Source organism: Trematomus bernacchii, unplaced genomic scaffold (genome assembly GCF_902827165.1).
Source record: "Trematomus bernacchii unplaced genomic scaffold, fTreBer1.1, whole genome shotgun sequence".
NCBI classification, from domain to species: Eukaryota; Metazoa; Chordata; class Actinopteri; order Perciformes; family Nototheniidae; genus Trematomus; species Trematomus bernacchii.
In genome coordinates this window covers 2,323,892-2,336,301 of record NW_022987772.1, presented here as the reverse complement: position 1 = coordinate 2,336,301, position 12,410 = coordinate 2,323,892, and the positions used below count along the sequence as shown (strand labels likewise).

The 12,410-nt window shown below is 43.6% G+C and overlaps 2 protein-coding genes across 2 annotated transcripts; both read right to left on the bottom strand.

Moving 5' to 3' along the window:
• Nucleotides 1-1,807: 1,807 nt before the first annotated feature.
• On the bottom strand, nt 1,808-3,191 carry LOC117496975 (protein NYNRIN-like). Its single transcript, XM_034148857.1, has one exon. The coding sequence runs from the start codon at nt 3,073-3,075 to the stop codon at nt 1,927-1,929; it is 1,149 nt and encodes a 382-aa protein (XP_034004748.1). The 5' UTR covers nt 3,076-3,191; the 3' UTR covers nt 1,808-1,926.
• Nucleotides 3,192-3,992: 801 nt separating this feature from the next.
• On the bottom strand, nt 3,993-6,703 carry LOC117497007. The gene is made up of 3 exons (XM_034148891.1): nt 6,259-6,703; nt 4,378-5,404; nt 3,993-4,052 (listed from the first exon to the last, which is right to left on the bottom strand). The coding sequence occupies exons 1-3, from the start codon at nt 6,504-6,506 to the stop codon at nt 3,993-3,995; spliced, it is 1,335 nt and encodes a 444-aa protein (XP_034004782.1). The 5' UTR covers nt 6,507-6,703.
• Nucleotides 6,704-12,410: the final 5,707 nt, after the last annotated feature.

Sequence of the window (12,410 nt, the reverse complement as noted above, 5' to 3'; positions counted from 1 at the left end):
CACATTGCTCTTTGGGTCCGTAATACAATAAAGGGGACTTGATCAAATAGGAATATCATTATCTTTTAAATAACGTTAACTAAAGGGAACAATCTATTTGACATAGCTGAAGCTCTGGCCTTCCTTAAAAACTAACTAATTTAATAAAAATCACAGTTGTATTACACTGCACTGTTTTTGAGAACAAAAATTCGTAACTAATGCACCAGAATACATTCTGACGAAAAATAAAAATTATTATGAATACAAATAAAATAAAAGAAGCCTCCTGTGAGTTACTACAAGCTATAAAGTAGATTTTAAAAACGTTTTATAGAATAAAAGCTCACTGCGGGACGTTGTAGAAATGCGTGTGTGCACCACGACAAAGGAGCCTCATTCACTTTACATTGGGGTTGTTTGCGTGGTGCCGACATGTAAATCTAGCAAAGTTCGTGACTCCACCACGCACTGCGGTGTTAAGGAGTCGTGGTGGAGTCACGCATTCTGGTGAGACCAGGTTGGTTAAAAAATGCTGTCGACACGTAAAGCAGTGGCAACTATGCCACCATTTCAGCTGACTTTTTCTCAGAAATACTGTCACATAACATCCATATATTTCAGTGCTCGGTTGATGCTTAGCTAAGCTAACTATGAAACACTTGAACTGACAGGACTCAGGATCAACTGTGTACTGTAAGGTAGCTTCTAGCTTCATGTCGAACAGTAAGTCAACATTTCCCAGAGAGCTTTCTTTTAAATCACCAGGTAACGCTAAAAAACATTACATTTAGATTGTATGAAAAAGTGTTTATTTAATATATCTGGCTAGCTATAGCTACTTGCTAACGGTTTAGCTTACCCCCACGATTCAAAGTAACGTCAACGTAGCTGTAATTTCTCCTGGCTCAAGTGCTGGCTCTGCGGTTGTTGTGTGAACCACCACTTGAGAATTGTCATCTTTTTTAAGAACAAATGTTCTTATGTCCATCTTCAAAAACTCTGAGTCTGACTGACAGTTTATTTTAAACATTGTCACAGCTCACAGGATAGGTACCTGTCAGCCAATAAGACAGATGTTTATTTCAACTCTCTGGTTGGTCTGGTGCCTTGCCTCTGTTGCATTCACTGAACACGGGAAATTACAATCCTGCCGTCCTCTCTAGTGTCATGATGAGGTTCAGGTAAAGCACGGTTAATGTATTATATGATTGACTCAATAACATAATACATGACTTTGAGAGTAGGCAATCTAGGCATATTAACAGATTTTCCATTTTTTTTTTTTTTTCATTTTTTGCTAGGGGGCCCTTAGTGGCTGCGGGGCCCTAAGCGGCCGCTTATGTCGCTTAATGGGTCGGGCCGGCTCTGACTGCCCCGTCTAAGACACGAGTGGATCTGACTTTAATTACATTTGACTCGAGTGTTTCGTCAACTTAATGTGTTGCTTATAATAATAATAATAATAATATTATAATAGTCAGATTGCTCTTAAAATGGGAGGGGATATTCTATTAATGTTCACGTTCACACAGTCGGTGATTTTGGCCGGCCGTCTTTCCTGCAACGGCAGTTTTTCTGTATTTCCTCTATCCTCTAATATGACTTGATCGCTTTAAACTCTGCACACTGTTGTTATCAGGTGTTCCACCATGGTTGCTACCTCAACCTATAGTAGATTTATCTTTATTGAAACGGTTACATTCAATGAAAAACAAAATTAATGTATGAACAATATGGGCAGTTTATACAGATATTTACTGATGGATCCAAAAATTCAGAAAATGGTAAAACTAGTTGTTTATATATATATATATATTCATATGAAACAGCCCAACTGGCACTCACTCATGTCACCCTGTGTGTGCGTGTAGTGTGAAAGTCAGGTGTATGTGGTGCAATGTAGTGTTGGTGGTGACTTGGCACGTCACTTGTCGTTGTCTGCTTCTACCGTTTCTCCTGGCCTGTGACTACGACCTTGCAGTGGCTGGCGTGGACCCACGTGGCTCTCTCGGCGACCTTGACCGCTGTCTGGGTGACGAGAAGCACCTGATAGGGACCTTGCCAACGGTTGGATTTCCAGCTCTTTCTCCGGAAGTCCTTGACCAACACGTAGTCGCCAGGCTGGAGACGATGAAGTGGACCAGTAGCAGGAGTAGGTAGAGCTGCTGCTACCTGACGTCTGATATCTGCTAAAGCGGATGACAGGTTAACACAATATGACAACATAGCATCCTCACACAAAGTTGTGGAGGGGAGAGGATATCCTGGAGCCTTGATTCCAATCTGTGGAGGAGCACCAAAAAGGATTTCAAATGGGCTGAGTTGGCTTCGTGTTCGTTTCCGCATCCTCATGTACATCAGCACAATGGGCAGAGCCTGTGTCCACGACAGACCTGTGTCTGCGCAGCATTTTGCTAGCTTGTTTTTAATTGTGCCGTTCTCTCTTTCCACCGCCCCCCCACTCTGTGGATGGTAAGCACAATGCTTTCTGATGTCCATGCCCAGGTATTCTCCTATCTGTGCAATGGCCTCATTAGCAAAATGTGAACCATTGTCGCTAGAGATTTTATCTGGTATTCCCCATCTAGGAATGATTTCCCTCAGTAATGCCTTTGCCACAGCATTTGCTGTCTGTGCTTTTACTGGGAAAGCTTCAACCCATTTGGACCACATGTCAACCACCACAAGACAATGTTTCTTACCCTCTGATGGACTAAGCTCAATGAAATCCAGCATTAGGTGCTCAAATGGTCTGGTGGGAGGTGGATGTGCTCCTGATCCTGTAACCTTTACCGGTCTGCCAGAATTTTTTGTAATGCAAATTAAGCATGCTTCACAGTGCTTTTGAGCTGTTACTGTGAACCCCCTTGTAAACCATGCCTGATTGATAGCCTCTAACATCCCTCCTTTTGACACATGATCTAACCCATGTGTCAACTTAGCAAAATGAGGGAAGAAATGCCTAGGAAGACATGGATTGCAATTTGGACCAACCCAGATGCTGGCGGTTGGGTCAAACACAGCACCAGCAGCCTTCCACTGAGCCTTCTCAACCGGTGGGGCGAGCTGCTGCATGGAAGACAGTGATGACATGTTATCAGTCAGGGAGGAAACAGGAATTTTAACAAATGAGTGTGCGTGGGGTGCAAGAGGAATCAGAGCAGCTGCCTTTGCAGCTGAGTCAGCAGACGCATTTCCTAGGGAAACAGAGTCTGTGCTGCTTGTGTGTGCGGCACATTTACAGACTGCAACCTCAAACGGGAGCAGAATGGTGTCCAATAGGCCTGTAATAAGTACATGGTTAAGTACTGGCTTGCCATCAGACTTCAGAAATTGTCTACACTTCCAAATAGCCCCAAAATCATGTACTACCCCGAAAGCATATCGTGAGTCAGTATAGATAGTTACAGTTTTGCCCTTTGCAAACGTGCAGGCTTCTGTAAGTGCGATGAGCTCTGCTGCCTGTGCTGAGAGGTGGCATGGGAGTGGGCCGGAACAGAGTACAGCAGAATCTGAAACAACAGAGAAACCCACCCGATTAGTGCCCCCTTGGTCGCGAGAGGCAGACCCATCAACATACAAAATGAGGTCAGAATTTGTCAGTGGAACGTCTTTTAAGTCAGGTCTTGGTGTGCACACAATTAGCAGCTCGGCGACACAGTCGTGTTTGTCACCGTCGTGAGGTAGAGGCATGAGAGAGGCAGGGTTCAGGGTATTACACCTTTTGACATGGACGTTAGGCATGTCTAACAGGCATGTGTGATATCTCAGGTAACGTGCAGCAGAGAGGTGTGATGTTCTCTGTTCACAGAGGATGAGAGACACAGCATGTGGAACCAACAGAGTCAAAGGTGCATAACCAACAATGTCATGTGAGGAGTTGAGAGCCTTTTCAGCAGCAGCAACCGCACGGAGACATTTTGGCAGGCCAGCAGCTACAGGATCTAGCTTGGAGGAGAAATAGGCAACAGGCCTCTGTTTTCCCCCATGATCCTGAAGGAGAACTGAGGTCATACACCCATCTCGCTCATCCACTGCCTGAGTGAAAGGTTTAGTGTGATCAGGTAGACCTAGTGTGGGGGATTGGAGAGCCAGCTTCATGTTAATGAAGGCTTGATCGGCTTCCGGTGTCCACGTAAGGTGACCTGTAGGTTTCAAACCAGTGACATGCGTAATAATACGGAGTGGCAGTTCGAGTGGAGAATAGTTTGGAATGAATGACCTACAGTATAAACACATACCTAAAAATGACATCATTTGTCGTTTAGTGACAGGTTTTGGCAAAGCTGCCAATGATGCAATGCGCTTATCTGAAAGCGTTTTTCCCTCACCTGAAATGACATGACCCAAAAATGTAACTGTCCTTTGTACATATTGGAGTTTAGACAAACTGGCCTTGTGGCCCTCCGCTGCGAGGTGTTTTAACAAAGCAACAGTGTCAACTTCACATTGTTCAGCTGTGGGTGCACAAATCATAATGTCATCGACATACTGTATGAGTGCAGTGCCTTTTGAAACTTGCAGAGAGGCCAAACTTGTACACAATGCTTGGTTGTACACAGTAGGGGACTCACAGTAGCCTTGACACAAACATGTGAATGTGTAAGGTTTACCATCATATTCAAATGCAAACCAAAATTGGCTATCTTTGTGTACAGGAACACTGAAAAATGCATTTGAGAGATCTATCACAGTGAAAAATGCTGCAGAGGCAGGCACTTGGGAAAGAATCAGATAAGGATTTGGAACGAGCGGTGCACGTGCATGAACAGCCGCATTCACAGCTCGTAAATCCTGGACAAATCTCCATTCATCCGGAGGCTTGTCCCGGACCTTTTTAACAGGGAACACTGGAGTGCGTACCGGGGAGTCATTACATGGAATAATAACCCCTTGTTTAAGCAGAGAGGTAAAAACTGGCCTAATGCCATCAACAGCTTCACGTTTCAATGGGTACTGTGGTTGATTAGGGCGGAACGTGGATTTAGGAGTGATAACTACAGGCTCAGCTGAGTGGATCAAACCTACATCATATTTGTGAGCAGCCCACAGCGTTATAGGCACTTCTTCTAACGCGGCAGGGAGATCAGAAACATGAGTGAAACATGAGAACTCCAGGTCAGATGGGCTAGAACCAGGGTTAACATAATCATCATTGCCTGTGGGAACCAGAGAACGCAGTGCATGAACTGAGCAGTTAATGATGTACTTAAACACGTCACCTGATGAGGAATACTCAATTAATGGGTCATCAGTGATAGTCCAATCAGTAATATATTCCCAGTCTTTAACGATTGGACCCAAATCCCTCCATCTATCAGTGGGCCCCCTGGCTAGTGAAATGTGTGGGACCGCCCCTGGGATTTGATACAGCTTGTGTTGTGTGGGTGTGAGTGTAACAGAAATAGCACTGTGCAGCGCACTCTGAAGTAAAAAGATATGATTCTACACTGTATTGAAGTAAACATGTATTGTTTGAATTGTTTTAGGTAATCACAAACGGGTTTTGATAATCACTTAGAAAAAGAATGTTATTCTCACTTTTAAACTCACTGACCCAGAGATTCTGTGTATACACACACCTTGCCTGGGTTCACCCCTAAAAGCAGATGTCGTCATTAAGGTCGTTAAAGACAACATTACATCGCTCCTTATCACCGCTAAGACCAGATGTTGTTTTTTAAGTCGTTAAAAGACATCGTTAAATATGTGGAGAACTCATGGGAAAGAAATGAAGTTAAGATTCTAATCGCAGATAGAGGTTGACTTTTGACCTTATGGAACTTTATGGTCTGAACTCTGATTGAACCAGACCAGAAGGGAATCCAGCCAGTCAGGACACTTGGGGGAGGTGATCAGCTTACACAGCTCCTCCTCACGGAACTCTGATTCGCTTGGGAGGAAAATGGGAAGGAGGAGTAAACTGATCTCCGCCCCAAAAATAGATATGAATACTGATGTTTTTGAGTGTAAAAATGCTTCTGGTTTGTTGAAAGCTGGTGCTAGAAGACGGTAAACCGCATCACAAACCTGGAGTCCATACTTCTCGTTTTCTGAAAGCTGGTCTGTCTACCTGTAAAACCGCGTCACAAACCTGAAGCCCGGAGTGCTCGAGTACTCTGTATAACTTGTATATGTGTTTGGTTTCCTACTAGAAGTAAACTCAGATAATTTGTTATAACTTTGATTCCGGTGTTTTCAATTCCTTTCTTAATTTAATAGAGATCCAGCCTCATCCAATGAACGGCGCGTAGCAGAGGTGTTCTGCTCCAACAACTCCAATACATAGCTTTAAGCATGAGCTCATCATTCACACATTCCAACAGAAAATTCTCTTCATAATGTTTACATTGATCTTCAACAACGTTAGCAGTACAATGCAAATGAGAAGCCTCCATGAACACCGCAGGTGGAAAAACACGCTGATGAGTCAACCGCAACAACTCCTGAGAATCAGGAGATGTTAGCTGCCATTCGCACACATTCAACAGATCCTTATCATCAAATGAAAGTTTTTGAACCATCGCAGGTGATGGCCGTCGGACTACGAGACCCTCAGTTGTGGAAATGAGGTCTAAGCCCAACCGGAGAATCAGATCTCTGCCCAGTAAATGTATTGGGCAGACAGATGATAGAAGGAAACTGTGTTTGACTGATGTGGGAAATGGATGACTGGCATCACCATTATCTTTACACTGAAGTGGTACAGAAAACTTCTCCTTTACAGTCACTCCAGCCGCTCCTATTGAGTGAATAAATCTACCACTACATTTACAACCAGGCAAATCTGCCAATTTTACCACAGAATGTGTAGCTCCTGAATCAACCAAAAATGTGACATCAACACCCATTATAGCTAAAGTTAGAGTGGGACATTTCTTAAATGCTGCTGTATCAGTACCGTATTTCAAATATGTACCCTTTCTAACAACAGATTTCCCAAATTTTCCCAATTTCTCAATAGCTTGTATGATGTGTGTGTGTGTGTCACTTCCCTGATTAGATGCAGCAGGCAGAGGTTCCGTCTCCCCCGACCGAATTCCTTCTTCCTCCACCTCCTCCTCCGATTGATGTCAGTTTGAAGAATTGTCATTGTTTGTAGTCGGTGCAGAAGCCTTGTTCTTGCGGTGAGAAGCATTGTTTTTGTAGAGTAAGAATATTGTGCCTCATATGTACAAGGTTAACATTGAAAGTTACGATGATATGTCCCAATGCGTCTCAATGTACATGTTACTCCAGCTGCATATCAGTTTACTCCACTCAAATGGCGCAAAACTTGCGTTCCATGGACAGACGTGTAATACACTCAAATTACAATAGATGGAGCTCTAGACTAATTTATAAAATTTGTAAAAAATGTTGTTAACACTCTGGGTGTGTGAGACGAGTGAACCAAAACGTAAAACCTCCGCAATTAAAACAGTTTAATCGAGTTTGAGCACTAATATACCCATGTTTTGAACACTTTAGCGGGGTAAATGTGTTATCTTTTCACCCTGGTCCTGAATTAAAACAGTTCACCTGACTTTAAACCCTAATGTGCCCATGATTCAGACACTTATTCATGGATAAATGTGTTATCTTTTCACCCTGGTCCTGAATTAAAACAGTTCCCCGACTTTAAACACTAATGTGCCCATGATTCAGACACTTATTCATGGGTCAATGTGTTCTCTTTTCCCCCCTGGGTGTGTGTGTGAGACAAGTGAACTGTGTCAGCCTGCAAACAAGCAGCAGTCTGCTGTCATTTGAAACATGTTCCCCGACTTTTTACCCACGTTTTGAGCACTTATTCCTGGGTCAATGTGTTCTCTTCCCCCCCTGGGTGTGTGTATGTCTGCCTGGAAGTGTGATATGCTGCTTAAAGCAGTGATTCTGCTGTTTTTAGTTTATTGTACATTTAATAAATTAAAAATGATTAATATGTACATTATCCCGTCTATACTGACACATTTATGTCCATAACTCTGTATGTTTATTGAGTCCAATGTACACCGTCTAAAAACGACAATTGTGACTGAATTAAAACAGTTTGACAGCTTTTTAACAGTCATGTAGCCATGTTTGCAGCCCTGTTCCATGGGTAACAATTGAATTACCCTCTCCTGTTGAATTAAAACCTTTCCCACGGCTTTAAACACTAATATACCCATGATTCAGACAATTATTCCTGGGTCAATGTGTTCTCTTCCCCCCCCTGGGTGTGTGTATGTCTGCCTGGAAGTGTGATATTCTGCTTAAAGCAGTGATTTTAGTTTATTGTACATTTAATAAATTAAATATGATTAATATGTACATTGTTCTGTCTATACTGACACGTTTATGTCCATAACTCCGTATGTTTATGTCGTCCAATGTACACTGTCTAAAAACGACAATAACGAGTTAATTAAAACATTTGGGCCGCTCATAGGCGGCCTGCCATGCGCACCTTGAGTCCCCGGGCCCCCTGACTTAAGCACACTGCCTTGGACAAAACCCCATGTGCATAACTGCCAGACAAGCGTGCCCTTGGTAACCTAAAAATATGAAAAGTGTCTGAGTGTCAGAAGTCCGCAGTTGGATGCTTAAGGGCGGACGGTAGACCACCACAAAATCCACCCCTTGTTAGTCTTACCAGGGGCACGAGGTTCTGGAGGGTGTGAATATCTGGGTTTAGTCCGCAGTTGGATGCTTAAGGGCGGACGGTAGACCACCACAAAATCCACCCCTTGTTAGTCTTACCAGGGGCACGAGATTCTGGAGGGTGTGAATATCTGGGTTTAGTCCGTGGGGGAGTGCTTAACTGCGGGGGCCCGGGGACTCACGGTATGCAAGGTTATGGAGGTGCCACTGTTAGGGGGACATGCTGGTGGTCATTAGTCCGTCCTTCGGGGCTCTGTGAGCGGGCAAAGAGAGGTGATTTTCCCGGTCTCCGCCCTGGAGGTGTGAAATAAACAGAGTCCCACTGTTAGGGACTGCTGCTGGAGGTCTCTAGTCCGTCCTTCGGGGCTCTGTGAGCGGGCAAAGAGAGGTGGTTTTCCCGGTCTCCGCCCTGGAGGTGTCAATGCAGGTGCCTGCATTTAAACAGATTCACCAGTTTATAACATTACTTTAGCCCTGATCAGAGCCCTGTTTTATGGGTAAGACAGCGATGTGCTGTACCATGGCTCTCTGGCTCTGTGAGACCCTGCTAAAAGCAGTGAGTCTGCTGCCAGATTCACCAGTTTATAACATTACTTTAGCCCTGATCAGAGCCCTGTTTTATGGGTAAGACAGCGATGTTCTGTACCATGGCTCTCTGGCTCTGTGAGACCCTGCTAAAAGCAGTGAGTCTGCTGCCTGCATTTAAACAGATTCACCTGTTTATAACATTACTTTAGCCCTGATCAGAGCCCTGTTTTATGGGTAAGACAGCGATGTTCTGTACCCTGGCTCTCTGGCTCTGTGAGACCCTGCTAAAAGCAGTGAGTCTGCTGCCTGCATTTAAACAGATTCACCTGTTTATAACATTACTTTAGTCCTGATCAGAGCTCTCTTTTATGGGTAAGACAGCGATGTGCTGTACCCTGGCTCTCTGGCTCTGTGAGACCCTGCTAAAAGCAGTGAGTCTGCTGCCTGCATTTAAACAGATTCACCAGTTTATAACATTACTTTAGCCCTGATCAGAGCCCTGTTTTATGGGTAAGACAGCGATGTGCTGTACCCTGGCTCTCTGGCTCTGTGAGACCCTGCTAAAAGCAGTGAGTCTGCTGCCTGCATTTAAACAGATTCACCAGTTTATAACATTACTTTAGCCCTGATCAGAGCCCTGTTTTATGGGTAAGACAGCGATGTGCTGTACCCTGGCTCTCTGGCTCTGTGAGACCCTGCTAAAAGCAGTGAGTCTGCTGCCTGCATTTAAACAGATTCACCAGTTTATAACATTACTTTAGCCCTGATCAGAGCCCTGTTTTATGGGTAAGACAGCGATGTTCTGTACCATGGCTCTCTGGCTCTGTGAGACCCTGCTAAAAGCAGTGAGTCTGCTGCCTGCATTTAAACAGATTCACCTGTTTATAACATTACTTTAGCCCTGATCAGAGCCCTGTTTTATGGGTAAGACAGCGATGTTCTGTACCCTGGCTCTCTGGCTCTGTGAGACCCTGCTAAAAGCAGTGAGTCTGCTGCCTGCATTTAAACAGATTCACCAGTTTATAACATTACTTTAGTCCTGATCAGAGCCCTCTTTTATGGGTAAGACAGCGATGTGCTGTACCCTGGCTCTCTGGCTCTGTGAGACCCTGCTAAAAGCAGTGAGTCTGCTGCCTGCATTTAAACAGATTCACCAGTTTATAACATTACTTTAGCCCTGATCAGAGCCCTGTTTTATGGGTAAGACAGTGAGGTGCTGTACCCTGGGTCTCTGGGTCTCTGGGTCTCTGGGTCTCTGAGACCCTGCTAACAGCAGTGATTCTGCTGTTTTTAGCTCATTGTACATTTAACTAATTAAATATTATTAATATGTACATTATCCCGTCTATACTGACACATTTATGTCCATAACTCTGTATGTTTATTGAGTCCAATGTACACCGTCTAAAAACGACAATTGTGACTGAATTAAAACAGTTTGACAGCATTTTAACACTCATATAGCCATGTTTGCAGCCCTGTTCCCTGGGTAACAATTGAATTACCCTCTCCTGTTGAATTAAAACATTTCCCACGGCTTTAAACACTAATATACCCATGGGTGTGTGTGGCACCATCTGGTGGAACATTTGTTAATTACACTAAAATCCAAAACTTTAATGTTTTTTATCTTAGCGAAATAATTGTTTAATGACCCCAATGTAATGATCATTTATGATTCTGCAGATGTTGTCTACACGTGTATGACAACGGCTTATTTTTAGAGTGATTTAGAAAACTCGGTTAGCGAGGTTTATTTTTGTCAATATGAGATGCACTGTTTTCATGTCCCATGTACATATCTGTACATATGGCCTCACGCACTACCAACATATACTAACGTAGAGAAGGGGAAAAATCGGCCCGAAGCGCAAAACACTTGGCCCCTTCTCCCGTTGGCACTCTGTCATTTTTTTGACAATTTTTCAAAACTTCATTTTTGATTATTTTAAGATATAATTAACCATTTTCTTCACTTTTCTTTGCTTTCCACGGGTGGGGGCGCCTGGCAGGCCGCCTATGAGCACCCAAATTTGGCCTGGATCATCCAGGATTTGTGGGCTAAGCTCCATAAACTGACTAAATCACCCAGAGAGGTCACCTTTCTAGCCCAACAATATATAATACAAATACATTTAAATAGTAAAAGGTGCACTTGTGCTCTGCATTACCCGGAATTTTATTTTCATAGCCCCATGATAGTGATTAAAAATCATTTTTATGGGAAAAAGTGTTAAAACGCCTGATTAAATTATATGCAGGACCCCAGTGAGCTCCAGACTATGTGCATTGTGTTGGGGAACCATATAAATGATAGAATAAATGCATTTAAATGCAAAAATAATGATTTAAAATCATTTTAGGGGGACAATTGTGGAGAGGAGCCTGAAAATGACTGTGCAGCACCCCGGATAACTACCAGTTCATCTGGTTTAAATGTGGTGGTGATAGTGGCATTAACTAGTACCCTGTACTGGGAGAGAACCAGGCTACAGCACATGTCTTTTCAACCCAGGAAAGAGTGCTCAAAACGTGGGTAAAGGTGTGTTAAACAGTGGGGTAACATGTTTCAAATGACAGCAGAATGATGCTTGTTGGCAGGCTGACTCAGTTCACTTGTCTCACACACACCCAGGGGGGGGCAAAAGAGGACACATTGACCCAGCAGTAAGTGCTCAAAACGTGGGTAAAGGTGTGTTAAACAGTGGGGTAACATGTTTCAAATGACAGCACACTGCTGCTTGTTGGCAGGCTGACTCACTTCACTTGTCTCACACACACACCCAGGGGGGGCGAAAGAGGACACATTGACCCAGCAGTAGGTGCTCAAAACGTGAGTAAAGGTGTGTTAAACAGTGGGGTAACATGTTTCAAATGACAGCATGGTGCTGCTTGTTGGCAGGCTGACTCAGTTCACTTGTCTCACACACACCCAGGGGGGGAAAGATAACACTTGTACCAAGGAATAAGTGTTTGAAAGGCGGGGAAAAGTTGTTTGAAATAGTATAATACCTCCAGGGTGCATAACTGCACTTTACAAGCCAGAAATAATGTTTAAATGGTCGGGGAAAGTATTTTTAAATGTCTGGAAGAGAGTTTTAGCCAGTCATTTTGCACGATATTTTTTAACATTGACGCTCTCCTGAAAATGCACAGAATATGTGCATTTTCAGGAGAGCATCAATGTTAAAAAATATCGTGCAAAATGACTGACTAAAACCCCGGAATAAGTGTTTGAAAGGCGGGGAAAAGTTGTTTAAAATAGTCTGATACCT